Source organism: Ambystoma mexicanum, chromosome 13 (genome assembly GCF_040938575.1).
Source record: "Ambystoma mexicanum isolate Mex_15411 chromosome 13, UKY_AmexF1_1, whole genome shotgun sequence".
In the NCBI taxonomy this organism is placed as follows: domain Eukaryota; kingdom Metazoa; phylum Chordata; class Amphibia; order Caudata; family Ambystomatidae; genus Ambystoma; species Ambystoma mexicanum.
Window position 1 is genome coordinate 499,078,396 of NC_090938.1, and position 22,603 is coordinate 499,100,998.

Sequence of the window (22,603 nt, forward strand, 5' to 3'; positions counted from 1 at the left end):
AAAAACAAGATTACAAAGTGGGGTGCATTAAACTTATTTTGCTAAAATCAAAATGTATGACAATTGAATAACTGAATATGAGAGACATGTATGTGAATACGAAAAGATGCAATACACATGCAAATAAGAAAATTCTGTACTGAATGTTGTCAACATTGACACATCTCATACTAGTTTCCAGTGTATGAATGCAACCATAACTGTCTATGTAATATATGTCTATCTACAATGACACAGTTCGTACTAAATAATACTGTCTAAACACAAATTCTAATGTTATGATGACACGTTTAGATAATATAAATACCACTGTGCCTTGAGAAAGCCCAGGTAAGGGCGAAACACTACATGTGCCTCCAATTGGGAAAATGTCGGTACCCTGTATAAACCTGAAATGAGATGCCATTAAAAAGTTAACATAAAAGTACCCAAATAGTAATCTCTTTATTTAGAATACCAGGCGCATATTCCAGACCTAGTAAAACCCCAACCTTAACCTTCACTACTTGACCGACTAGTGGGTATTAGTCCTCACTAGGGCTAATGCTGCCGGGCCACCAAATCATTTTCAGAAGGGAAGGCGCATTGCCCACTACTCACTATTCCAATCACAAACTAGTTACAAAAAACATATTGCTAAATTCCTGTGTCTTTGAAGGGAGAGGAATGGCTAGTCAAGCTGGCAGCATGGAGTGAGACGCACTACCAGCATGGAAAGAGGAAAATCACTCAACTATAGGGAAAAAGCTTCAGCTTCCCTCACAACTAAATAGCAGCACTGCTGAAATAGCACAGTGGTAGAACTGGTACCTCCCATGGTACCTCCGATGTAGAAGTCTCTGGTTCAAATCCCCCATTAAGGACACTAAGGACATTAAGGACGCTTGGTAAACTTAATGTAAATTAATGAATATATACACTACAAAGTTATGGGTAAATAAAAATCAAACCTTCTTTCATAAAGCAAGAGGAACACGGAGAGCTACACCTACACAATCTACCCAGAAGGGGAAACCAGATAAACCGGAGCAGAGCTCTTATTTAGGAGAGTTGATTGTAACTCCTAATTGACTCAACTGTTATTCGAACTGACCAATAGGGGATGAGCTACCCTGCGAGGCTATGATGTAAGCACTACTTCCACCAAAGGAGAAGCCGAACAGTTCAGCCAATCAGAAGTCAGCTAGTGGAGAAAGGGCTGAATAAAAGGAGAGCCAGTTCAGTTGAAAGTTGTCTCAGCTGGGGACTGGATCCCTATCTCGCTGGTTAAGAGAAAAGAGTGCAGAAGAAGCCTGAAGCAGGGGAAGGATGGCTGCCTTGTGCCTGGTAGCTACCCTCCTATGCTGAAGAGGGAAATCAGAGAGAGCGCCTCTGATCCAGGAGCCAAGAGGAGATGGAAGAAAGGCAGCTTGTGCTAGCATATGGAAGGGGCTTGGCACCCTTAAGTTCCCCAGTGAAGAAGGGACTGTGTGCAGCCTGACCACTCCTGGAGGGCAAGAGGCGAGAAGGGGTGAGCCCAGTTCGAAGATACTCACCCCCTTTCTCAGAGTGAAAATACCCCCATGAGAGGGGACGAGAGTGAAGATACACCAAGAGAGGGGAAGAAGAGTCAAGAAACCCCAGAAGAGGGGGAAAGAGTGAAGACGCCCTGGAAGAGGGATGAAAGAGAAACAAGAGAGAATACCCCGAGTGGAGTGAGTGTGTGGCGCCCTGTAGGGGAATGGAAACACTCTAGAGTGGGGTAAACAAGTAAAAACAGCACCCCAAGGTGTGCGGTTGCTTGGGGGGAGCGAGAGAGACTGAAAAACCTCAAGTACGATTTTATTTGGAACAATTAGCCATTACAGTGTCACCTGAAGAACTCTATATCCAAGGGAGAAAACCTGAAGCAGCCGTCAAGCATCTTTTTAGTTGTTAAACCCTTTACATTAGTGTGATAGTTTTTCTATAAATGTGGTTGACTGGCATGGGATTTGGTCTAGGGGCATGTTTCGGACTCATCCAGAGAAGAATAGCCTTGCCTTCAACGTTTGAGTTTTAGAATAGTGAATGTCACTCTTAGAGTTACTTTACATTAATTTAGTTTCTTATTTTATTTGAAGCTGGCCAAGTGGTCAGACGAATTGTGAAACATAATAGAAATCCAAGAACATGATGTCCCAGAGCGAGTCTTACTTCTGGTCCGACACAAAGTCTACTAAATACCAAACAGATTAAGGATTCACCCAGAAAGAGCATTGTTTGGATACTCAACAACAGAGTCCAAAGACAAAGGGAGACCTATCAAAGAAGAACAAAGAACAATTAGACCATAAGCAAAAGACAAACAATAAAGCTCTCAAATATTAAATAAAAACCTTTTTAATTTTAAACATTTGGTTGGTGGGGTTATTTGAAGAGGACCATTCGCCACACTCAACATAGAAATTCTCTGGGTTTTGCAGAACCATTAAGGTATAAACGGCTGACTAGTTTGAACTCCTGAACAGATGTTGAAGCCAAACAATTAAAGTAGATAATTCTCATCTTCAGCTGAGCATTGTTTTGCTTCGATTATGAAGACCTTAAGAGATTGTCATCCCAAATTTGACCAAGACAAATCCACCGTTGGGAAGAGCGTGAAAATTCCACATTGAGCCCAATGGGGAATGGGGAATTCCCGAATGGGCTCAGTGGGGAATGAGCAATACCCGTTCCGCCAAACCAATGATCCGGCGCTATTAGCGCCAGGGGGTTTGGCGGAAGGGCTATTAACGCCGGCGCTAATCGCGCCGGCGTTACCGCCCAACTCGTGATGAGGCCCTATGTCAAGCAAATTTGTTTGTCATCAAAAAAGGAGACTTGGCAGTACTTCTTGAAAAATGGTGACAAGCTTCAATGGCCCACGAAAAAATCTGCACCCAGAAAGTATGTTTTTTCTTGACACAGGAGTCTATTTTGACACTGTGTACCATCGAAAGCTCAGCAGGAAGAATGAGCTAAAATCATATAAGCCAATCAGATGCTGTCAAATTCCCTTTTCCGGTCAGCAAAATCTCAGGATTGTTACACCTTCAGTTCACTCACTTGAATCAGCGTATTTAAAGTGCCCAGCACACTGCTCATCTTTCTTGGCTTTGGTAGGTGCTTCAGAAGATGCAATAATTTCTGGAACTGTAGTTTTAGTGACAACACACTCCTACAAATCCCTCATGCTTTTCACCCCCTTGTTCTAGGGACAGGAACAGGATTGGGCAGGAATTTATCCACCTCTTCTTTCAGACTGTAGTCATCATTACCCTTGCTCTCTATATCCCAGCCATGGGTCACCGTCATAGGTTTGGGCCCGGTACAGGAGCTTTCTCCAATGCTTAAGGTTGCCTATACTCCAGCCGCAGCAGGAGAGCAATGTTGTTCTCTTTCCATCTCCTTTGGTGGTCTCTGGACTAAAACCAGGATCTGGACTACACCCCCCCCCAAAAAGGAGGGTCAAATAGTATTCCTTCCTAATCAGTGGTTTCTGGCTTGGGCCAGAATCCAGGTTGCAGCCCCGAGCAAGCTCTTTGCAGAAATACCTCTTTATGTCTAAGCTGTCACAGGGACTGGGCTAGCTGGCAGAGCCATCTGATTTTCCTTCCTCCTGCTCCTCCCTGACAACATATCAACTCTCAGGCATACGGACCTCCCTCATGGCCTCCTCCTTCCCTCTCATACTATGGTCCAAAATTCAAATTGCTCTATGGGTGGGATTGGCTGGGTGCTACATTCCTTAACTTGGGGTTTTGGTATTGGCTAGAACTTAATTTTCCCACCTCTTGTTCATCTGTTTCCCCTCTCTTGGCCACTGGATTTGGGGGTTGCATGCTTCTTATTCATTGCACCTGCATTGCTAAATGTAGCCCTAGCACAACAGCCAAATATGAAGGGTTCTAGCCCTGGTGCAATGATAATCTTAGCATTGAAACCAGCACACATGTGGTTGCTGAGCAAGCTCTAACACTTGTTCAAATCCCTTCTTTACACCAGTGCCAAGACCAACAAACACCAGATCCTTGGGCTTCCTCTACAATATAAGATATGTCAGGATGGGACAGGCCATAGTAATTTTATATGTATTGTATGACATAGTATATCACATTATAGTAACAGTAAGGTCCCGGTTTGACTTTTAGAATAAGCTCCCATTATGACATTTCCAGCAAGCTCCCACTTTGGCTTTACCGGTAAGATTGGCATTCCCAATTGAGGGTCTAACCTGTGCTTCACTGAGTCGCTAGATGAGATGTCCAATCCAGAAGGTTGCATGGTGTTCTTGTCCAGAGTTCCCTTCTTAGTGAAGAGGTAGGGTCTGTTCTGGGAACCTGCAACTGTTGTTGCGAAGAGAAACCAAACACAACAAGAATGACAATCCCCCTGCGCAGCCCAGGAAGGGGAAAAAGCCGGTGGCATAATAAAACCCTGAAGAACTTGTGAAGAGCAGTACCAACACGCAGGAAGATAGTTAAGTGGAGTCTTTTAGAATGTCTCTTCATACGAATGTGCAAAGCCAAGATGAAAGTCCAAGCCAATTTAGCAGAATAGAAGAAATACCAATGGAGAATCCACTAGGAGTCTGGGACTTCAATCTGGTGTACCGGTGGAGGGGAGTAACAGCAGCAAACAAGAGTACAGGTAATAAGCAGTGTAAGCAGAAGGAGCAGGAAATACTGAGAAAGGCAGGATAGAGGAAACCTATAAAGATAATCCCAAGAGGTAATGCCACAGGAAGGAAGCAGAGAAATGAGATCCTTCCCACGTCACAGAGCGATGTAGATCCAACACAAAAATGCCAGTAGGGAAGATAAGAGGAACTCCTTACCGGAAGAGAATGAATCAGAGTGAAAGGCTGCAGAAGGCAGCACAGAGGCAAGCACTGAACCGCAAAAAATCGGACGGGAAGTAGAGCGGGAAAGTAACAGAGCCAAAACAGAGAGGGACGCCGAGATGGCGAAAATGCGGAAACAGTAACAGACAAAACTGACAGGCAAACACGGAGGCCAGGGAAGGAATAACAAGGGGAGTACAGGTCGGGGCTCACAACCCAAAGCAAGCAGGAATAGGCAAAGAACAAATGGTATCCACGAGGAAGGGCTGGAACGCGAAGCGGACCAGCTGCGTGATGAAACGAAAGCAGTTGCAACGCACCGAAGTGGTGTGGCCTTCTAGGATAAAAAGAGAAGGGTACGGAAACACTAGACAGCAGCTTCGAGTACCATGGTGGGTCATCCTAATGGCTTCTCTCATGACAAATGCTCACAGTAGAAAAGTGCCATGCTATACCAAACATTCAAAAGAAACAGCAACTGGACATCACCACTTCCTTGGCAACACAACCTAACTAGGTTTATACTAGAATGTACTAATTGCATTTTTTGGAACCTGATCTATACATACCTGTGGCAGGCTGAAGGCGATGCTGCCGAGAAGCACCGATGTGTGGGTTTTCAGGGTGAAAATGAATTTATGGTTTCCAGCTGTTCGTACCGTGACATGTCTGAGAATTGAAAAGATAATGAGAACATGAGAATTGTCATGGCAGGAGAGTGCAGTCCTTCACAAAGTTTGCATCCCAAGAGCATAAGAGTAGTTTCCTCTTTGCACAAACTGTTCTGCCCATGCCTACAGAAGCTAACTGAACAGGGCATACCACCTATGTAAAATGAAATGAGGATGGAGTACCCCGGTTTGCCAAACAAGCATAATCTGGGTAAATATAATGTTTAAAGCAGAAATACTTAATGTAACACAACATAATAAAAAATGCTTTTAAATCAGGACCTACTGAAACAGGGGACAATGTTGTTTTAAGAGTTTGATGTTTGGCCCTCTGCCCTTATGTGTTATTGCAGACAGGGGGTTATCAAAGTAAAACAAGAAGCCATTTTTTAGAGTTGGGGCACGTAAGAGAAGGCAGGGGCAAGGCCAGTAAACATGCAATCAAAATAACAGGTTAACTAGTGCATTTAGTCATCTGTTAAAATCAAATCCTAGCCCAAGTATCTTAAATGACACAAGGGCTAGACTAAACAGTTAAGCTGTTATCTATCCAGTCTTCAAGACAGGAGGGCACACTGTGCTCCCAAACGTCTGCTTCTTGTACCTAAATCTCTCCCGCTCTCGACCCTGGATGAAACCCTGGAAGGAACAGTCTTTTTAGTGATAATATTAATTGTACCCATGTTTCAATGCAGAAATATTGTTGAAAACAAACCCACCAACAATATAGATTAGTAAAAATGGTACATGTGGTATATTTAGAAAAAGGAGGCAAGTGTTAATATGGGTAAAGTGGGATTCAGTGGGTGCCCTTTCTACCACCCAGCATGCTTCTCATGCACTGAATTTAAAAACTAAATATTGAAAAAAATTAAAAAAGCACTGACAACATGAACGCTAAACACTTACAAACCACCACCAGCTAGAATAAATGGACATCATCCCACTGTATAAGATGACAATAGACCTTAATTAAACCATTGTGAGCCTACATTACTTTTCTTTCTTGCTTGCTTGCTTGCTTTTAGCAGCATTTTCGTCATCCATACACAAAGAAACCCACCCCATACCCCCCAAAACAAATGAAAATCCTACCAATTTAGGACCTGTTGTAAATATTTACTCTCCCTCTCTCGAATGATGGATATTCCTCATAGCTCCTGAATAGGCCGTAAATATTTACTCTCCCTCTCGCTAATAATGGATATTCCTCATAGCTCCTGAATAGGCCTCAAACATGCACTAATTTCCTTGTACGGTTAGACACAGGTAATACACTACCCTTATGCTTCCATCATTTTAAACATTTTTAGAGAAGAGGTGCCATTTCTGTTATTATACGTAATGCTGCTTAAGCGACATGAAATAGTTCATACTTAATTCAGTTTTCTAGAAATCAGAATCAGAGTTGTGCGATATATGCATGTTGGAGACGTTTTCAAGCAGTTAAACTAAAAACTTATTAAAAATATAATTCCAAAATTGACCAAGCTTGAAATAGGTTGATAACATAGTAATCACTTTACTCATCAGTCTACTGCATCTTGAATTATTTTTACGGGTATAGCTCCCCAAATCTACATGGTGTAAAAAAATAAACTGTCAGTCAATAACCAAGTGTTGCATCCTTCACAGGCGATGCTTTATAAACACAATATTTTTGTTTATGGCTTATTTCAAACCTATACGAAATTAACAGTATCGAAGATATATTAGAATGAGTTAGACAAAATAAGCATACATTATTATATCAAATTTCCAATTTCATATCATATACATATCTAAAAACAATGACGAGTCATATTGGCATTGCCCCTGTAAAGAAAGCCTTCCTGTACATATATAGCGTAGGTCAGGTACACGGGTACGAAGATTTGCATTATTATATGATCATTTTCACATTTAGTCACCTAAATGTGCCGAGCATTAAACAATGGATGCTAGAGAGACTAAATACATTTAACTTTATTCTCCATAATTATTTTCCCTATTAAATTCAGTACTCCCTTATCAACATACATTTTCACCCAACAAAGATAATCCTGCTCTATTACATACATTTTAGTAACCGGTTTCATATCCATTTCAATGATCTATAGAATTCTGAATCGCAGTCTACTTATATTGACTCACATAAATGTGCATAATTGGACATGATTTCGGCTTATCCTGATCCCCAACGATGGGTTCTTTCTTTTTAAAATTGCCATATGCGCAGAACAGCGAATAAAATATGCCTCCCTTTGTGTTACATCACTGTCTTGCAGTTTTAATTTGCCGCCCTAGTAGATCATCCTAGATGAAATTGAGCAGCAAATTCCCCCTTCACCCCCACCGCATGCGTGTGCACAAACACACACACGACCAACAGACACCTCTACATCCAAAGAGTAAAGTTTAAAATGCTTTATTTAAAAAAAAAAAAGTACAGATGCCAGGGGTTTGGGATACACTAAAAGAAAGACTGTGGCATAGTCCATACAATCAAATAGCAATTCTAGCTTGCTTATGCATAGTCATTCGTCAATCCATTCTTTTCACACATCTGGCGGTTAAGTGAAAGTCTCTCAGTCTTTGGTGTTAAGTGCTGCAACACTTGTTTTGGGAAGGCTGAGTGCATGATCTAGATGTTTTTCTACTCAATTGCTAAGTGAGGACTTAAAGAGCCTGTGTGTCAGTTATCAGCTTTACAGCTTTAAGCAGATGCACCGGACCCTTCCAGACCAGGGGATAGCAAGGTGCAGGTCCCCCAGGTTGCCATTGTCAGACTTTGCCACAGTCTCCACCAGCACCGGGATAGTAAACTACACCCCTGTTCACCCTGGCACTATCGCCTTCATCTAGGCTGACTTTTTCCTTGACTCATCACTTTACATCTTGATGCCCCACAATGACTGTCCCCCTTTTTCCCTCCTCTCTTGGCTTTCTTATTCCTTCCGTCTATTGTGAACGGAGGATAGCACAAGGGCAACGTGCTGGTCTTGAAAGCAAGACCACGCAGAGCAACAGAGGTTTGAATCCAGGATCTGCGTTTAGAAATCAAAATCGGGTATGTTATTAGGCATGTTATAAAAAAAACTATTAAATTAAATACATTATGAATCCCATTCCCGCTCTCCAATTGTCTCTACTATCATTCCCCTTCTGGCTACTCTTCCAAATGTTCCTTTATGGCCTCCTGGCCACTGTCCTTCAGAATTGCGATCTCTCCAATTACTCCTCTTTCTGTAGCAATGACTATTGTGACAAATCGCTTGAGTTTGTCCCTTCTCCCCAAGTGGGAGCCCAACCCCTGGAGGCTAGGGAGGTGAGCCTGCCCCACAACACCCTCGCTAGGTGCCGAGGCCAGTAGGACCTCACCAGGATAGACTCCTCCCCCCCTGTGGGGACAAAAAGTCCCGTTCCTGTAAGGAACTCCGTAAAGAATCTTCGAAGATTCGCTCTTCAGACATTCTACCAGGGTCCATATGTAGAAGGAACAAGAATGTGTTATTGTAAAACTGAAAATATAGATGTCCCTTTAAATAGAAAACACCATTTAACTGGTATGAGGAGAAATCAAGGAGACAAGTAATTACAGAACGCAGCGCGCGAGAGACAGAGCTACACTGGGGAAAGCCCAGGACTCAGTCACTATGAGAAGGGGAGGAAAATGGGAATTCCAAAAAACCCATGATTAACAAATCGACTGGCGAGCCGAGAGAGAGTGCTGAATGCGTCGTGCCCTGGAAACTGGAGAGTAAAAGGAGCGAGTGGTGGCGTGACCACAAAGTAACCGTTGTGGGCGAACCGTCCTTACAACAACAGTGTGAGCACTACGTGGCTGGAGCTACACATCGCTCCTGTACATGGAGTACGAGAAAGCCATCCAGGACGAAATTGCGGAATACGAGAAATCAAATTAAGATAAGAAGTCAACCAAATGGAGAGGAATACGACCTGAACGGAAAGAACTCCCAGTGATAGTATCCCTGAAATTAACAGGTAATGGGGAAAGCGGGAGGGAAACGGAGAATCGTTATACAAGCATTCATACTCGTCTCAGTCACGATAAAGAGACAATAGCAGCAAAAGCAAGTGAAGCGAAGCAGACTCATTACAAAAGTGTTCTTACTCTTCTCAGTCAGGATAAAGAGACGATAAAGAAAACAAGAGAAGTGAATGGGGATCATTAGGAGAAGGCTCAGACCCATTTTAGTCTAGGCACAGACGTTCATAGTAAACCCAAAAGAAGTAAAGGACAATTGTTATACAAGTACTCCTTACTCATCAGAATCAAAATAAGGAAAGCCTTAAAACAAGGAACAAGAATATAGCGCTCAGAGAGGGGGTGAGAAGACCACTCATAAGAACATACATTGATTAAGAATCAGAGAAACTCCATTGTAAAGAGAAGCCAAAGCATAAGGAAGTATTGAGAGAACTATATAAACTGATCAAAAGTCACGAGAGACTGTTTGAAAATCAGCTATTGAAGCAAAGCCTGTAAGAAGCAAACCTTAGGAGAATGGAGTTATTCTCCTGTCCTTAGTTGCTCGGAAGTTGGGGTTAGTTTGGACGGTGGACAGATTCTTTTAGGACATTCAGTAATGACTGACTAGCACCTTAGGTAGTCTATCCGGTAGGGAACACCCCATAGAAATAGGGATGGCTAGCCATTATCTTTTCTTTAATAAAGAACAGTTTAAATTGTCTTACATGAGTCTGACCCGCCACACTATCCTCTGCTCTCCATCACTCTCTTCACTGTATTTGTTCTTCTCCAGCACCCTCCGTTTCTAGTAGTATGTTCTCCCCCTCCGCTGCTTTAATATCTTGCCTTCCGCTTCCTCTGCTCTTAAATGTACATCATATCTAACCCAAGATCCTTCCTTCTTTGTACCTCTTTCCAGATCTCCCTCCTGCTTGCAGCCTTTCCTTTCCTCCTTCATCCTAGTCCTGCTTAAGTCTTCACTTCTCCCATTCTTTCTGTCCTCCTGCTCTCACTCTTCTTCAGCCTCTGCCCTGCTGCACTCCCTCTGTCCTGCCCGCCCACATCCAGCCTACGCCACCTGGAATCTTTATATTGGTGTGACCCCCCCAGGTAACCCACCCAGAGGCCTCCTTTCACTGAACAGTACATGACTTTGTTATGAATTTGAAGCACATGAGGATTGATTCACCTAATGCAAATCCCTTGCTGCCAGTTTGTTTGCATAGGATTGTAGACCGAGCCCTCATAAGGGCAGTCCACCATCTTGGCTTTTGGATCTGCAGCTGTGTTGTTGTGAGTCCAGCAAGCTCCATTTGACTAGTCTGTTTCATTCTTAATATTCACAGTGAAGAGAGGCATGTTTGGTGTGCCTCGTGGTGGTATTGCCCCAAAATCTGAAATAAAAAAAGTTGTACAGAAGTTTTGTACAGCCGAAAACGTCGATCACATCTACCACTCGGTACCACTGTAGCGAACAAGGGGACAGGACTGGTCCCCCGCAACCTTCTTCATTAGAGTGGTACCGGGGGTTTTGTAGGTGTCCCCCGCTATACAATAAAGTTGTAAAAAAAAAAAGAATGATGGAGTCGGCTGCACCCAACGAGGTGTGCCCTCAACAGGTAAGTAGGGGATCGGGGTGGGGGATGCGCTTGAAATCACTAGTGATTTCACCACAGCGCACACTTCTAATTCAGCATTTTCGAATTTGACATTTTGCGCTGCAGTAAAATCACATAGATCCTCTCATGGCCACGGAGTAGAATGGTTTCCCAGGAAATATCTATTTGACTGTCATTTTTCAGGACCCCATATGTCCATTGTTCAACGGTTCTTATGCCTAATTGGGTCATGTCCTTCTCCCGCAACCCCAGGATCTCAAAGGAGTTAGTGACAGGTTAACTTCCTTAAGGTTGGTGATGGGCTGTGGTACCCGGGGATCCCTAGTCTACCTGCTACAGACCCGACATTACGGAGCAGGTTTGGGTACTGGGGCCCATGGTCATCTTAGTCCCATCAACTAGCCTAAAGTATGAGACTATCACATCCTACATCCACATTATTATTCACAAGGTAAATGCATGTAAATGATGTGCTAACATCGACAGAGATAAAGGTAAAATACAGATCTGGGTTTGTTGATGCACAACAGTTGTGTTTCCAATCTCTCTCTACGTCCCCATACAGTCCAACGTCTGATGTTACTAGTTATGGAGCATTAGCTGTCCGATAGGAAGGGCTCCCCTCGCTCGGGCTCAAGACTACAATGTCTCATTATCCTTCAATTTCCTGGGGCTCCCTTCCCCAGGCTTTTGCTAGCACTCTGGTATTTGTAGTTTCCTAAACACAGTTCATTTTCACTTTCCTTCTTCTCCGTTGGGATCAAACAATTCAACTTCGTACTTTCTGTGGCTTCCCTCAGTCGGGCACAAGCCGTCATTCAATTTTAAACGCTTTCTTTCTATCTCTTTTGAAAGTTCAATAGACATTTTAGCAAAACTTCGACTGGGCGGTTTACCCTTCGCCTGACCACTCGGTTACTATGTATTCCTCTCTAGGTGCTGGCTTCACTCGCGTTCCGCTGTTACTCACCCATGCTTTCAATTCCTGATACACTGTTGCAGGCATTCCGCTCTACACAAACCAGGCTTTCATCTCCTTTGATGGAATCACCAGTAGCAATGGAAGATGTGTCACTTTCGTGGCTTTCCCTCTGGAGTCAAGATCATGGCTCTTGTTCTGCTGTTACCTCCCCAACTCTGCCGTTCACCCGGGAGGGCAGCTATTAGCCTTGTGGCACTGGACACAATGGTTTGCTTCCCTCTCGGCTGGCTTGAATAACCCTCTTGGCATCTTTGAAGTCTTGCTTTCTAATAAGGGGATTTCGCTTGCAGACACTCTCCTCTGATTCTCTGGCCTCCAGTGCTTCTCTGCCTGGTTAGACACCCCTGTGGACATACAGTTCCTTCATGTGCACCACGTTGCTCGAAGTGTGATTTCGAGCTCTGCCTTTTATTCAGGTGGGGAGAGTCAATGGGCTGCACTTGTAGATGATTGGGGTGGAGTACCTGCTACTGCCTGGCCTCGTTAATTGGACAAAATGGTAGCAGTCCATAGGAACTAATGGCCCATGAGTTCCCATGGGGAATCCTCATAGCTTCAGGGTTGTTCTTCCTTCCTCGTCTCAGTCACCGCAAGCAACCTTATTAAGCACAAAAGTGGCAGGACATGATGGAATTAAAATCCACAGCGAAGGACAAACATTTGATGTTGAAATACCTGCAACGCAACCAAACCACCGAAAACAAGCCATAATGAAAACAAACATGACAAATGGACACATCAACACCATCAGCTCATCATCCAAGTCCCCGTGAACGACAAAGGGTTGTGAGAGTCTTTGAATTAAAGCAATGTTTGGAATCTTGTCTCGGTTATCTAGGCCAACTCTTCTCAGCCCTTTTGCTGTTACATCACTCTGAAGGAGAACAGATTGGCAATCAAAAAAGGACAAATGAAAACATTCAGTGTATGGTCATAACATGTTGAAAGGCAAATTGTTGAATGTTTTATAGCTTTTGTCATGTTAGACTAGGTTTGTAAATGTTCTTTGGTGTATGCAAGATACACACTGCAACACAAAATCAATCACATTTGTTGTTATAATCTAGTGGTGATGCAGAACAGAAGATGATACAAGCCTCAATGGTTGCTCATCCATGAATACTGAAGATGTGGCCTGCAGAAAAAATACCAAAAAAACAGACTGCCTGAATCTGAAGCGAGAAATGCTTGAATGGTGGCTTGCACGCATGTTATGGGTTACTTTAATCACCACAAAAAGGTGTGCATGTAAGACACAGGTACTAACCCGAGAAACAGCACCCAATAAATGGCACCAAGTTCTTCATGAAAAGCGAAATATGGAAATTTAGAGGTACAAAAGTAATTAAGGCCCAATAATTGGCTTGTGATCAACTTTAAATTCACAGCTAAAAATTCTGAAATCCCCTTTTCATAAAATAAAACTTTCTGCAGTCATCTAGAATGGTGCCTTGCAGCACTGGAACAATATACTGAAAGCCAAAAGGACTGACACTGATTTATATGTTATTTGGAAAATATCGACAAGCATAACCGAAAACCAAGAGCCAGTTCCTACATTAGCAGGAAAACATGGTTACATTTTTCACCAAGATTAATGTATTCACCTCTAATGTTGTCACCAAAATGTTGGTATGTGGTTCAAATGAAGCATTACATTGCACATATTCTTCATTTCATAAAGTTTTGCTACGCAATGTCAAATGAAGCATCATATTGTACCAGGCAAGTCAGCTTCTAATTCATTTAATTCCCAAGATGTAAAACAATATATATATATATATATATATATATATATATATATATATATGTGATGCCTTTGCAAATATAAGTCTATGTATATGCTTAAAAATAATAGTTAATGCAAGTTTTTTAAATCAGTGACTAGATTACTTTTAAATCTGTATAGGAAAAAGGAAAAACATTGGTTTTCTAATCTAGCTTTGCCAATGCTGATTTTCCAGGTACCCTGACAACAAGCTGAACTAATGTTCAGCTGGCAGACATTGTTGTTCATGGTTGGGGTGATACCCCCATAAGATCAGCTTGCAGTTTGCATATAAAACAGTCTTATTTATCTGACATCAAATAAACCCATTAAAGTCCTACCAAAGACCATTTGTTCAGAGCTTCAGAGAGGAAACTATTTAATGAGATGTATCTCACTCACATAGAATTTCAAGGGCAATCTAAAGAAAAAACTACATTTATTTACCTTTCCATCTAGGCTAAATCCACAGTCTTTTGCAAAGATCAAATCTAACCTGACCAGATGGTGAGATCTCTCCTCAGCTTCAAATAGTTAGAATGCACTTATTCAGCTAAGGTAATAAAGTTCACCAGATGCCCAGTTAATAGAAGATTAGCCAAATGGGTCTCTGAGAGTGGTTTACAATACTCATGTTGATAGCACAAGGTTTCATAATTCAAGGAAATGAAACTCATTTAAAGTTAGAGCCAGAAATGCATTTAAAAATTATTCTCGGCATAACTCAACGTTAGGACACAGAATCAAAAGAAAATGTGTTACAATCACGAGATTCTTCTCCATCGAATTAGTCTTGACACAATATTTGCAGGCTTATTAAAAATTAGTAGAAATATAAATATTTATAAAAAAGTCATATGCCATAGCATAACATCAAGCCACATATCCCTGCATTCATGGGGGCCATGGGAATCCAGAAATGCAAATTTCATCCATGTGTCACATTGCGAAAATGAGATATGGAAGAAATGTGATTTTGAGCTTAATATTGTCCATTGTGCAGCCCCCACTGTCTCAGCTTCTGAAATACGATCAACCTATCAAATTAAGGGGTGCCTTCCCTAGGATTGCCTGCCTATTAAGCAACTCAATTGAACTACTTGACCAATCAAAAAGTGAGAGGTCATGATGACATTGTGGGAATAATTCCAATTATAAATGAAGAACCACAGGGAATAGAGAAGCGCTGGGATTGTTAAGGCCACAGTAAAGGGGACACTTGTTCCGAATGGATGAGTACTGATCTTGTATAATATCTGGAGATGAAAAGGGCCTTTTCATGTGGAAGCCTGAAGCAGATTTAAGTGAGGCAGCCCTGCTTTCGTAGAAGGAGGAGAAGAAGGACAGAGAGAAAAAGAAGAGAGTAAGAAAAAAAGAAAGAGAAAGAAAAAGAGTGAGAGAAAGCAAAAAAAGAGAGCCAGAGAGAGAGAAACACACCAGTGGGAGCCAGATGGCTGGCAATCCACTGCAAACACTTGAGAGTCCTTGCTGGCTCTGTGCTTTGAACAATTATTCAAAAGTAAGTAGGAAAATTCCCCAATGTAATTAGATCTAGGCCCTCTATAGCCATTTTTAGGCTACGTCCCAGGTGTGGGTGAACTGGGAAGGATTTCCACTAGGGGCGAAGAGGGCTCAGGCCAAACATAATGCTTGATCATGGAAAGTGGGAACTACACTTCGGTTTCTCACTGTATTCAAACCAAGCTAGATTTGTTTTACATGGAATAAGATAGTATTTCTGTGTAAAGTTGAGCTCTTTGTGAACCCTAAATCAATCATATGAAACCCTCCAGGTTTTCACAGAAGTAGTATGACACCGGAGTTGTGGAAGAGTGCACATTTCCACATGTCCATGATTGGTCATGTGTGACCTGTGAAAGCCATAGATCCGTAAACGACAGATTGTGGCTAAAAAGGGAGCTTAGCTGTGTCACTTCCATTTGCATATACCAAAGAAAATTACCTAAACTCCTCTCTCAAAACATTGCGCAGCAGGGAGGAAACTCTGCACTAATGAGATACGATCTGTGAGGCAAAGTGAGAGGGGTATTTATTCCTTTATTGGAAAATGATAAAAAATATATTCCAATGGTGAATGGATGAAACCCTAGACTCTGCATTCTAAATTGACAGCACAGTGTCCCTAAACACATGCCTAAAGTGTCTGATGCAGCTCACCACAGCTTTCATTCAAACTTCCATGCACATTCTAGAAACTCACATCTAGACGTAAGGGTAGAAATTCACTTGAAATGTTCTACATAAATGTTTTTGTATGCAAACATTCTCTGACACCTATACATGCTAGTGATAGTGGAGAGAATAATGCGTTTTAATTTGCTATGTGTAGTAGTTGAATGCACGGATAAGCGGCAATGTAATTATGGACACAGATTATACTGTTTAGAAATGACATTGTCATATTGGAATTGGATTCAGAAATATAATTAATTGATCTAGTGTGTGGATTCATGTGTGCAGGGTTTCTTAGTAATATTTTTATAGCACTTTTGAAGGAACAATTTTACTAATAACTTTGCCTACACAGGCATGTTCACCATCATTAAGTTATTTGTATTAGGAGCCCGAAATCGCTCAGTTTCGTTGCATCGTTGATGTTGCTGCATCCGTTTTGCTTCGATTCCGCCACTCCAAGATGGCCGGTCCGATTGCCTGCACTGGAGTGCTGGGCATGTTGATGCTGGGGGACGGGGAATGGCTGGTGCCTGATACAACTGGGCCAATGGGAAAGCCGGCAGACTTGGCCATCCCTCCTCACAAGGCCCACTCCTAAGGCCTTGTCTACCACGGTACGCTGCGTACCCGTATGTCTGAACCCACCCTCCCCTTGGCCGGCAGTGTGCGTGAATGCCCCCCACCCCCTCCACTTGGCCGCCAGTGTGTGTGAATGCCCACACCCCCTCCCCTTGGTCGCATGGCTTTCCACACAAACCCTTACCCCTCACCCCCTAGCGGGTTGAGGTTGGTCAGTTCGAGTGCTTCCATGGACCCGACTGCATGTATGTGAGTAGCTGTCACCCTATCTCATTGTTATCACTACTGAGATATTATCAGCCGATTAAAACTATATATCTGTATGTACTTGCTATCTGCAATTTGGGATTGGCACAGTGTCCTTATACGTAGAATGTTCCCCCCTGTTAATATGAAGAATGATAAGTAATAGAGGGTGGCTCCATGTACCTACCTATTATGACCAGCTTATATGTGCACATTGCCGCCATGCAACATGTGGATGGCACCATGTATTTGCTCACTGACCAAGACCATATATGTATTGCTGCCGCCATGCAACAAGTGGCTGGCACCAAATACATGCTATCTGACTATGACCCTGCATATGCATGTAGATGCCGCTATGCAACATATGGCTGGCACCATGTATCTGAAAAATAAGTAGGACCCGGTATTTGTATATCTTGCTGTCGCCATGAAAGATGTGGCCAGCACCATGTACTTACCACTTTGTATTAATATTGTACCTGTAAGCACTTTTGTTTTCTATCTCTGTGACCTTTCAAGAAAAGTGCCTTGGCAACTCAGGGTTTGGGCGCTATATAAGAAAAAATAAATAAATACTTAGTAAGATGTGCACAAGCAGGCAAATTCTTATTTCTGTAAATCAGTTACAAATGTACCAATATTTTACTGTGGTGACTTACCGGGCATAAAGTTAAGGGACCACCTTTTAAGTAATTGTATTTGAATAAATCAAAACTTTGATTCTAACTTGTTTCTTGCCCCCTTGGACCCGAACAGGAGCAATACAGACTCCTGGTACCAAGAGACCCTTCCAGAAGGAAAGCCTAGACCCAGCGAATATCAGCTCTCCTTCAGAAGACTATTTCACAAGTCACCAGGTCATTGTTAGGAAGAATTACCATTTTTGCCATCTTTGAGACTGCTAGCATATTGTCTAGCTCTTTTGGTTTATCCTGATCTTTTTGGCAAGTCAAATAACTTTATCTGTCACACTTGCCACTGCAAATCACTACTCGGACACATACTGGCCAGTCCTTTAGGCCAACATCACAGGGTCAATCACGCCCATTTCTACCTTTGGTGTAGCACTCCTTCCTTATAGAGACTAGTGCATAGGAACTGCAACGAAAGGACCCCACTGCCATCATCACATGAACCTGGAGATAACTTCCACTGGTTCTCAAGACCAGCAATATCCCTAGTCCTAGCCACCCAGTCCATTCTGGAAAATGTATTCCAGGACTACGACTCCCAGAATTTCCCTCTGTGATGGAGGGAAAGCCAGGAACAGATCCTGAAGCGCAACCTGTGGATTTAGGTTGAGGAGGGCTGGCAGGACACTGGTCATTGTCCAGGGGTCAGGAGGGATGTGGGACAATATGGTCCAGGTCTAGAAATTTTTAATCAATCCAAATCTACAGGAAAAACGACATCTCCCATAATGCTTCCACTCCTTAAAGCACAAATCCACTCACTAACCTGGGGTCTACTGGGGTCCACCACATCAAGCTCCTAACGGGGGGAGGGGAGGTCCAGCAACAGTAAGCGCACAATCATCTGCTGCAATTTATCCACTAGGAAGACCTTTCCAGAGCAGAAACGAAGATGGGGGCTGCCCTATTCCAACTGTGGAATATTGGAGTGGATGCCATGTCAATGCAGGGGGTTGGAGGGCTGTTGTACGCTTTCCCTCCTATACTTAGGAGTTAAAGTATTCTGCAAAGATCAGGGACTGTACGGCAGAGATCCTTATGGAGGTCTCTTTATGACTGAGGCCCTGCAGAATCCTGGTCCTGAAAATGGCGTCTAGTCAGAATGCAAGATCTCTCTTTGCCCTCCATCTCTCAAGGATCAGCATGGGACTGGCAGAAGGGAAAGTATCGGCCTGGAGACAGAAAGGCACAGGTTACAACACAGGGGTTTCCTTCAGAAAAGTAACACAGTCTACCTAAAAATCCAAGAGACCAGCAACGTTTAAAGACTAAAACAGACACTAATTTTCCTTCATGAAATGGTGTCCCCAGAATTGGAGGGATACATTACCATTGCAAGCTCCCTCCTATTCTCCATTTCCTCGAGAATGATTTTCCTTCAGTTTAGCAGTCTCTACCTTAAAGCCTCAGTGAGAAGGAATCAAGGCATTCCGGAAATGCTGGGCCAACTATTCTAAAGGGCATCAATGGGGAGCCAGGTTGCTTAATGATCTCTTACTATCTAGACCAATTTGCACCTCTGGGATTCCTCCTTAGGACCTTTCAATGGTCCCTACAATGCTCCAAAAGCAGATATTTAAATTGCTACAGTCCATAAACATGATGCTCTTGACATTTAAGGACTGACTTCATTGTGTCAATTGCCTTTGTTCACAGATTAGGGAAGGTAGTGACTCCCCCATGTAAATAACTTTTCCTGAGGGTTCACCCTAACACCTAGGTTCACAGAACTGAACCACCCCTCCCATCCCAAGGTTCTGACAAGATTCCAACAGTGTAAAAATAATTTTACTAGCCATCTTTCCTGAACCCAATTCAGTAGAAGTTTAGGGTTGGCATTGCCTAGATATCGGGTGGCCAATTCTGACCAACACTTTTGGCCAAGCTCTGAAAGGACCTATGGGCCTTCCTTCAGTAAATGGATCAGGTCGACCACTGCCTTAGCCTATGATGGCTCCGAAGATGAATTCAGGGTAAATCCAACAGGGGCATGGCCACCTTTTATGAAGAGAGTCCTTCGGAAGGAGATCTGCACAGTGACAATGTGGGTTGACCCTAAAAACCTTAAACATTACCAACTCATGGTGGCCAGTCTTTCAGTTCTGGCGTTTGGAGCACAATCGCTCAGCAAGGGTGTTCCGTTTAGTTTTATTCAATAAACTGTGTAGAGGAGTGCTGCAGAATACTTGTCTGTGTGGTTTTGCTCCAATGACACTACCCTCACCATCTTTGATATTCCTCAATATAAATACTGGAACAAAAAAGAGGAACATGGAGGTATAGATAAGATTAGTTAGCAGAAATCTTCATTAGTCCTACTCTTCCTCACCACAGTACTCATTAACTGCCTCTTCTGCTGTTCACTGAGAGGGACACACTCCACGCTTGGTTTACTGAAGGATTGCGGTATACTGGCGATTCTACCTCCAGGAAGATGCAGTGCACCACAAAGAATTGGAAAAAAGTCTCCTGTCATTGAGGTTGGAACCTCAAAAGACCAGTTACGAGAAAGAGTAGGGGTAGGAGTAATGAAGATTACCAGTAAGTAATTGAATCATTAACAAGTCAGTGGTTTTCAGGCATTGCATTCAGCCCACTTTCGGTGTGGGTACATTCCGACAGACTACTTTTTCCAACTGGCAACAGGCAGGAGAGGCGGCAGAGGACCGACAAGATAAGGAACAGGCAGTTTTGGGGAAGGAATTGCCTGAGGGAGAGAAGAGGGAAGGAGGCCGGTGAGCGGGCTGGACGGGAGACAGAAGGATTCAGGGGTGTCCCCCGCATGACGAGGGATTTGGGTGGTGAAGGCAAGTCTGGGTAGCAGCAGGGTGGGTGGAGATTCCATGGATTGAGAATTGCGCGTTTCTGTATGCCTGCATCATTAAAGACAGTCCTCTCTCAGGCTTCAAAGGAGGCTTTAATGCTGCTAATCTAATTGCACCTGAACTGCTTTCGGTTTCACTTTGTGAGAACAGGCCGGAGGTGGCTGTGAACAAGCTTCCTTTTGCTTTCTTTTTTAATTTCGCCAACCTCCTTGCAGGGACCCCCATTAGATCACCAACATGGAGCTGGGCTCACAATAATGGTGTGTAATAGGAAGCATTTCACAAATTAACCCCAGTTTTAAGTGAGTTAAAGATATTTACATTTCAGGGCAGCACACACAAACACGGTCATGTTTCAATGGTTGGATTATATTTAAACTTGTGAAACCAGTGCTTCAATTAAGCCCGATTTCAACGTTTTTAAGCGCACAAAAATCTGACTTACTTCCAAAACAAGGTCCCAGGAAAACAAAGACTTCAATAAACTGTGCTTTGTTTAAAATATTACTTTCTGAAGTATGCTTGAACAAGCAGTACTTTTATTTCTATTGCACACATCCCAGAGTCTCTCCTTTAACCCCATATGGCCAGAATGGTACTTGTACAAATGTATGTGTTACTTTATTTATCTGCATTTCTTTACATAGTTTTACTACAGATGAACCAGGCCCTCAAAGCAAGCCTGAGCAATGTCCAAGTAGTCTAGAGTTAAACATCCATCAGTAAGGGTTTGTAATCATTAAATTACATGTACAGTGTAATCTGGAGTTCTACAAACCTCAGTAAGGGCCTTTTTATGCATGTGTGACTAGCACAGTTGTTTATACATCCATCAACAAAGACTTTGTATATTGGAAGGGCTTAGAAGTAGGAGACGGACGCACAGGTGGCATGTTGTTTGTTATAGACTTATTTAAAACCAAAAGTAAAGTAAAGCCCTTCCTATCCGTAGATCCAAGAGGGGTTTGCTCCGTCTCAAACAAACTAAGGATTCTGTCAGGAAATCCTGTGTAAAGTAAATGGTCCACCGTTGTATCAAAAACCTATTTCTTTCCCTTACACTCCAAATCAACTATGGAAAAAAGGGATGATCGTCTTAGTGCAGAAGACTTCCTTCTTCTAGACGATACCTCCACCTTCATTTATAGGGAAAATTAAATGTTCTTCGTCAAGGGCAGAACACCAAAACAAAGCCCCAAAAGGTTCCTTAGACTGACTCTCAACCAAGGCGCAAAGAAAATAAAGTCTCTTATCTTCACAGTGTTAGGGTGATGGCTCCCTCGCCCTAGTCTTCCTCTGGTTTCTCGCCTTGCCAAGAGAATGACTCCCTTCTCTTAGCTGTTTTCACAACTCCTAGGAGAATGTATGTCGCCCTTCCCTGCGTCTTTCTCAGTTTTCTTATGGTGCCAATAGAATTACTTCCTTCTCTTGGCTGTTTGTAGAATGTTCACAAAACACCAGGGGGTATGACTCCCTTCCCCTGGTTTCATCACCAACCTGGCTTTTCACATGGCCAGGTATTGCTATTACAATGTTCACAAGACTGTGTTAACAGTAACGCTTCCTTCCCCTTGTTTTTGCTCTTGGACACAGTCAAGCGGACTCCCTTCGCTGTCAGGCACTGTGACTATGAAGATTGAAGAGGATGCTTCGATAGGTGTGGTCCCATACTCTGATGCCAAATCCAGCTAGTATGCTCTTCTGCCAGGTACTTTTATCATCAGGAGCAACTAAGATTCTTTTACAGGTGTGGGTGCCAGACGTGCATGTACAGTCCACCTGGTATAATCTCCTGCCAGGTACTGTGACTATGAGGATTATTCTGGAGGCCTTGATTGCCTTTATGGGAATGGATTCCAGACTCATACTTTATTATTTCCATGATCCGTCCCACTGGTTTACTAGCATGCCAGGTGCTGAGAATATGAGGATTACTCTGCTGGAGTCCTTCATTGCCTTTACAACTTCTTATATTCTCAGGTTTGGGATCCTAGACCTGGGACTCTGGTTACCCTTCAGGTTCCCAGCTTCTACACCATTGCCTTGGGCCTCTTTCACCTACCCTCACACGTGCATACCTGTATAGTCTGCAGTGGTCTTGGGGCTTCGATGCTGCTTCAGGCCCGCCTTGGTGCTTCTTTGCCGGTCAGTGGTTCCCTGTTGCTTGCAGCGTCTCCGCAAGAGAAATCTCCTTTTGGTGATCGTA

At 43.0% G+C, this 22,603-nt stretch overlaps 1 protein-coding gene across 3 annotated transcripts in view; it reads right to left on the minus strand.

The window, feature by feature from the left end:
• The window catches only part of NSF (N-ethylmaleimide sensitive factor, vesicle fusing ATPase), a 1,025,749-nt gene that overhangs the window by 772,976 nt on the left and 230,170 nt on the right, over positions 1-22,603 (minus strand). For all 3 annotated transcript variants that reach the window (XM_069634162.1, XM_069634161.1, XM_069634163.1), the window contains one exon: positions 5,413-5,512. In XM_069634162.1, the coding sequence (XP_069490263.1) occupies positions 5,413-5,512 (100 nt within the window). The remainder of the gene's footprint in view (positions 1-5,412; positions 5,513-22,603) is intronic.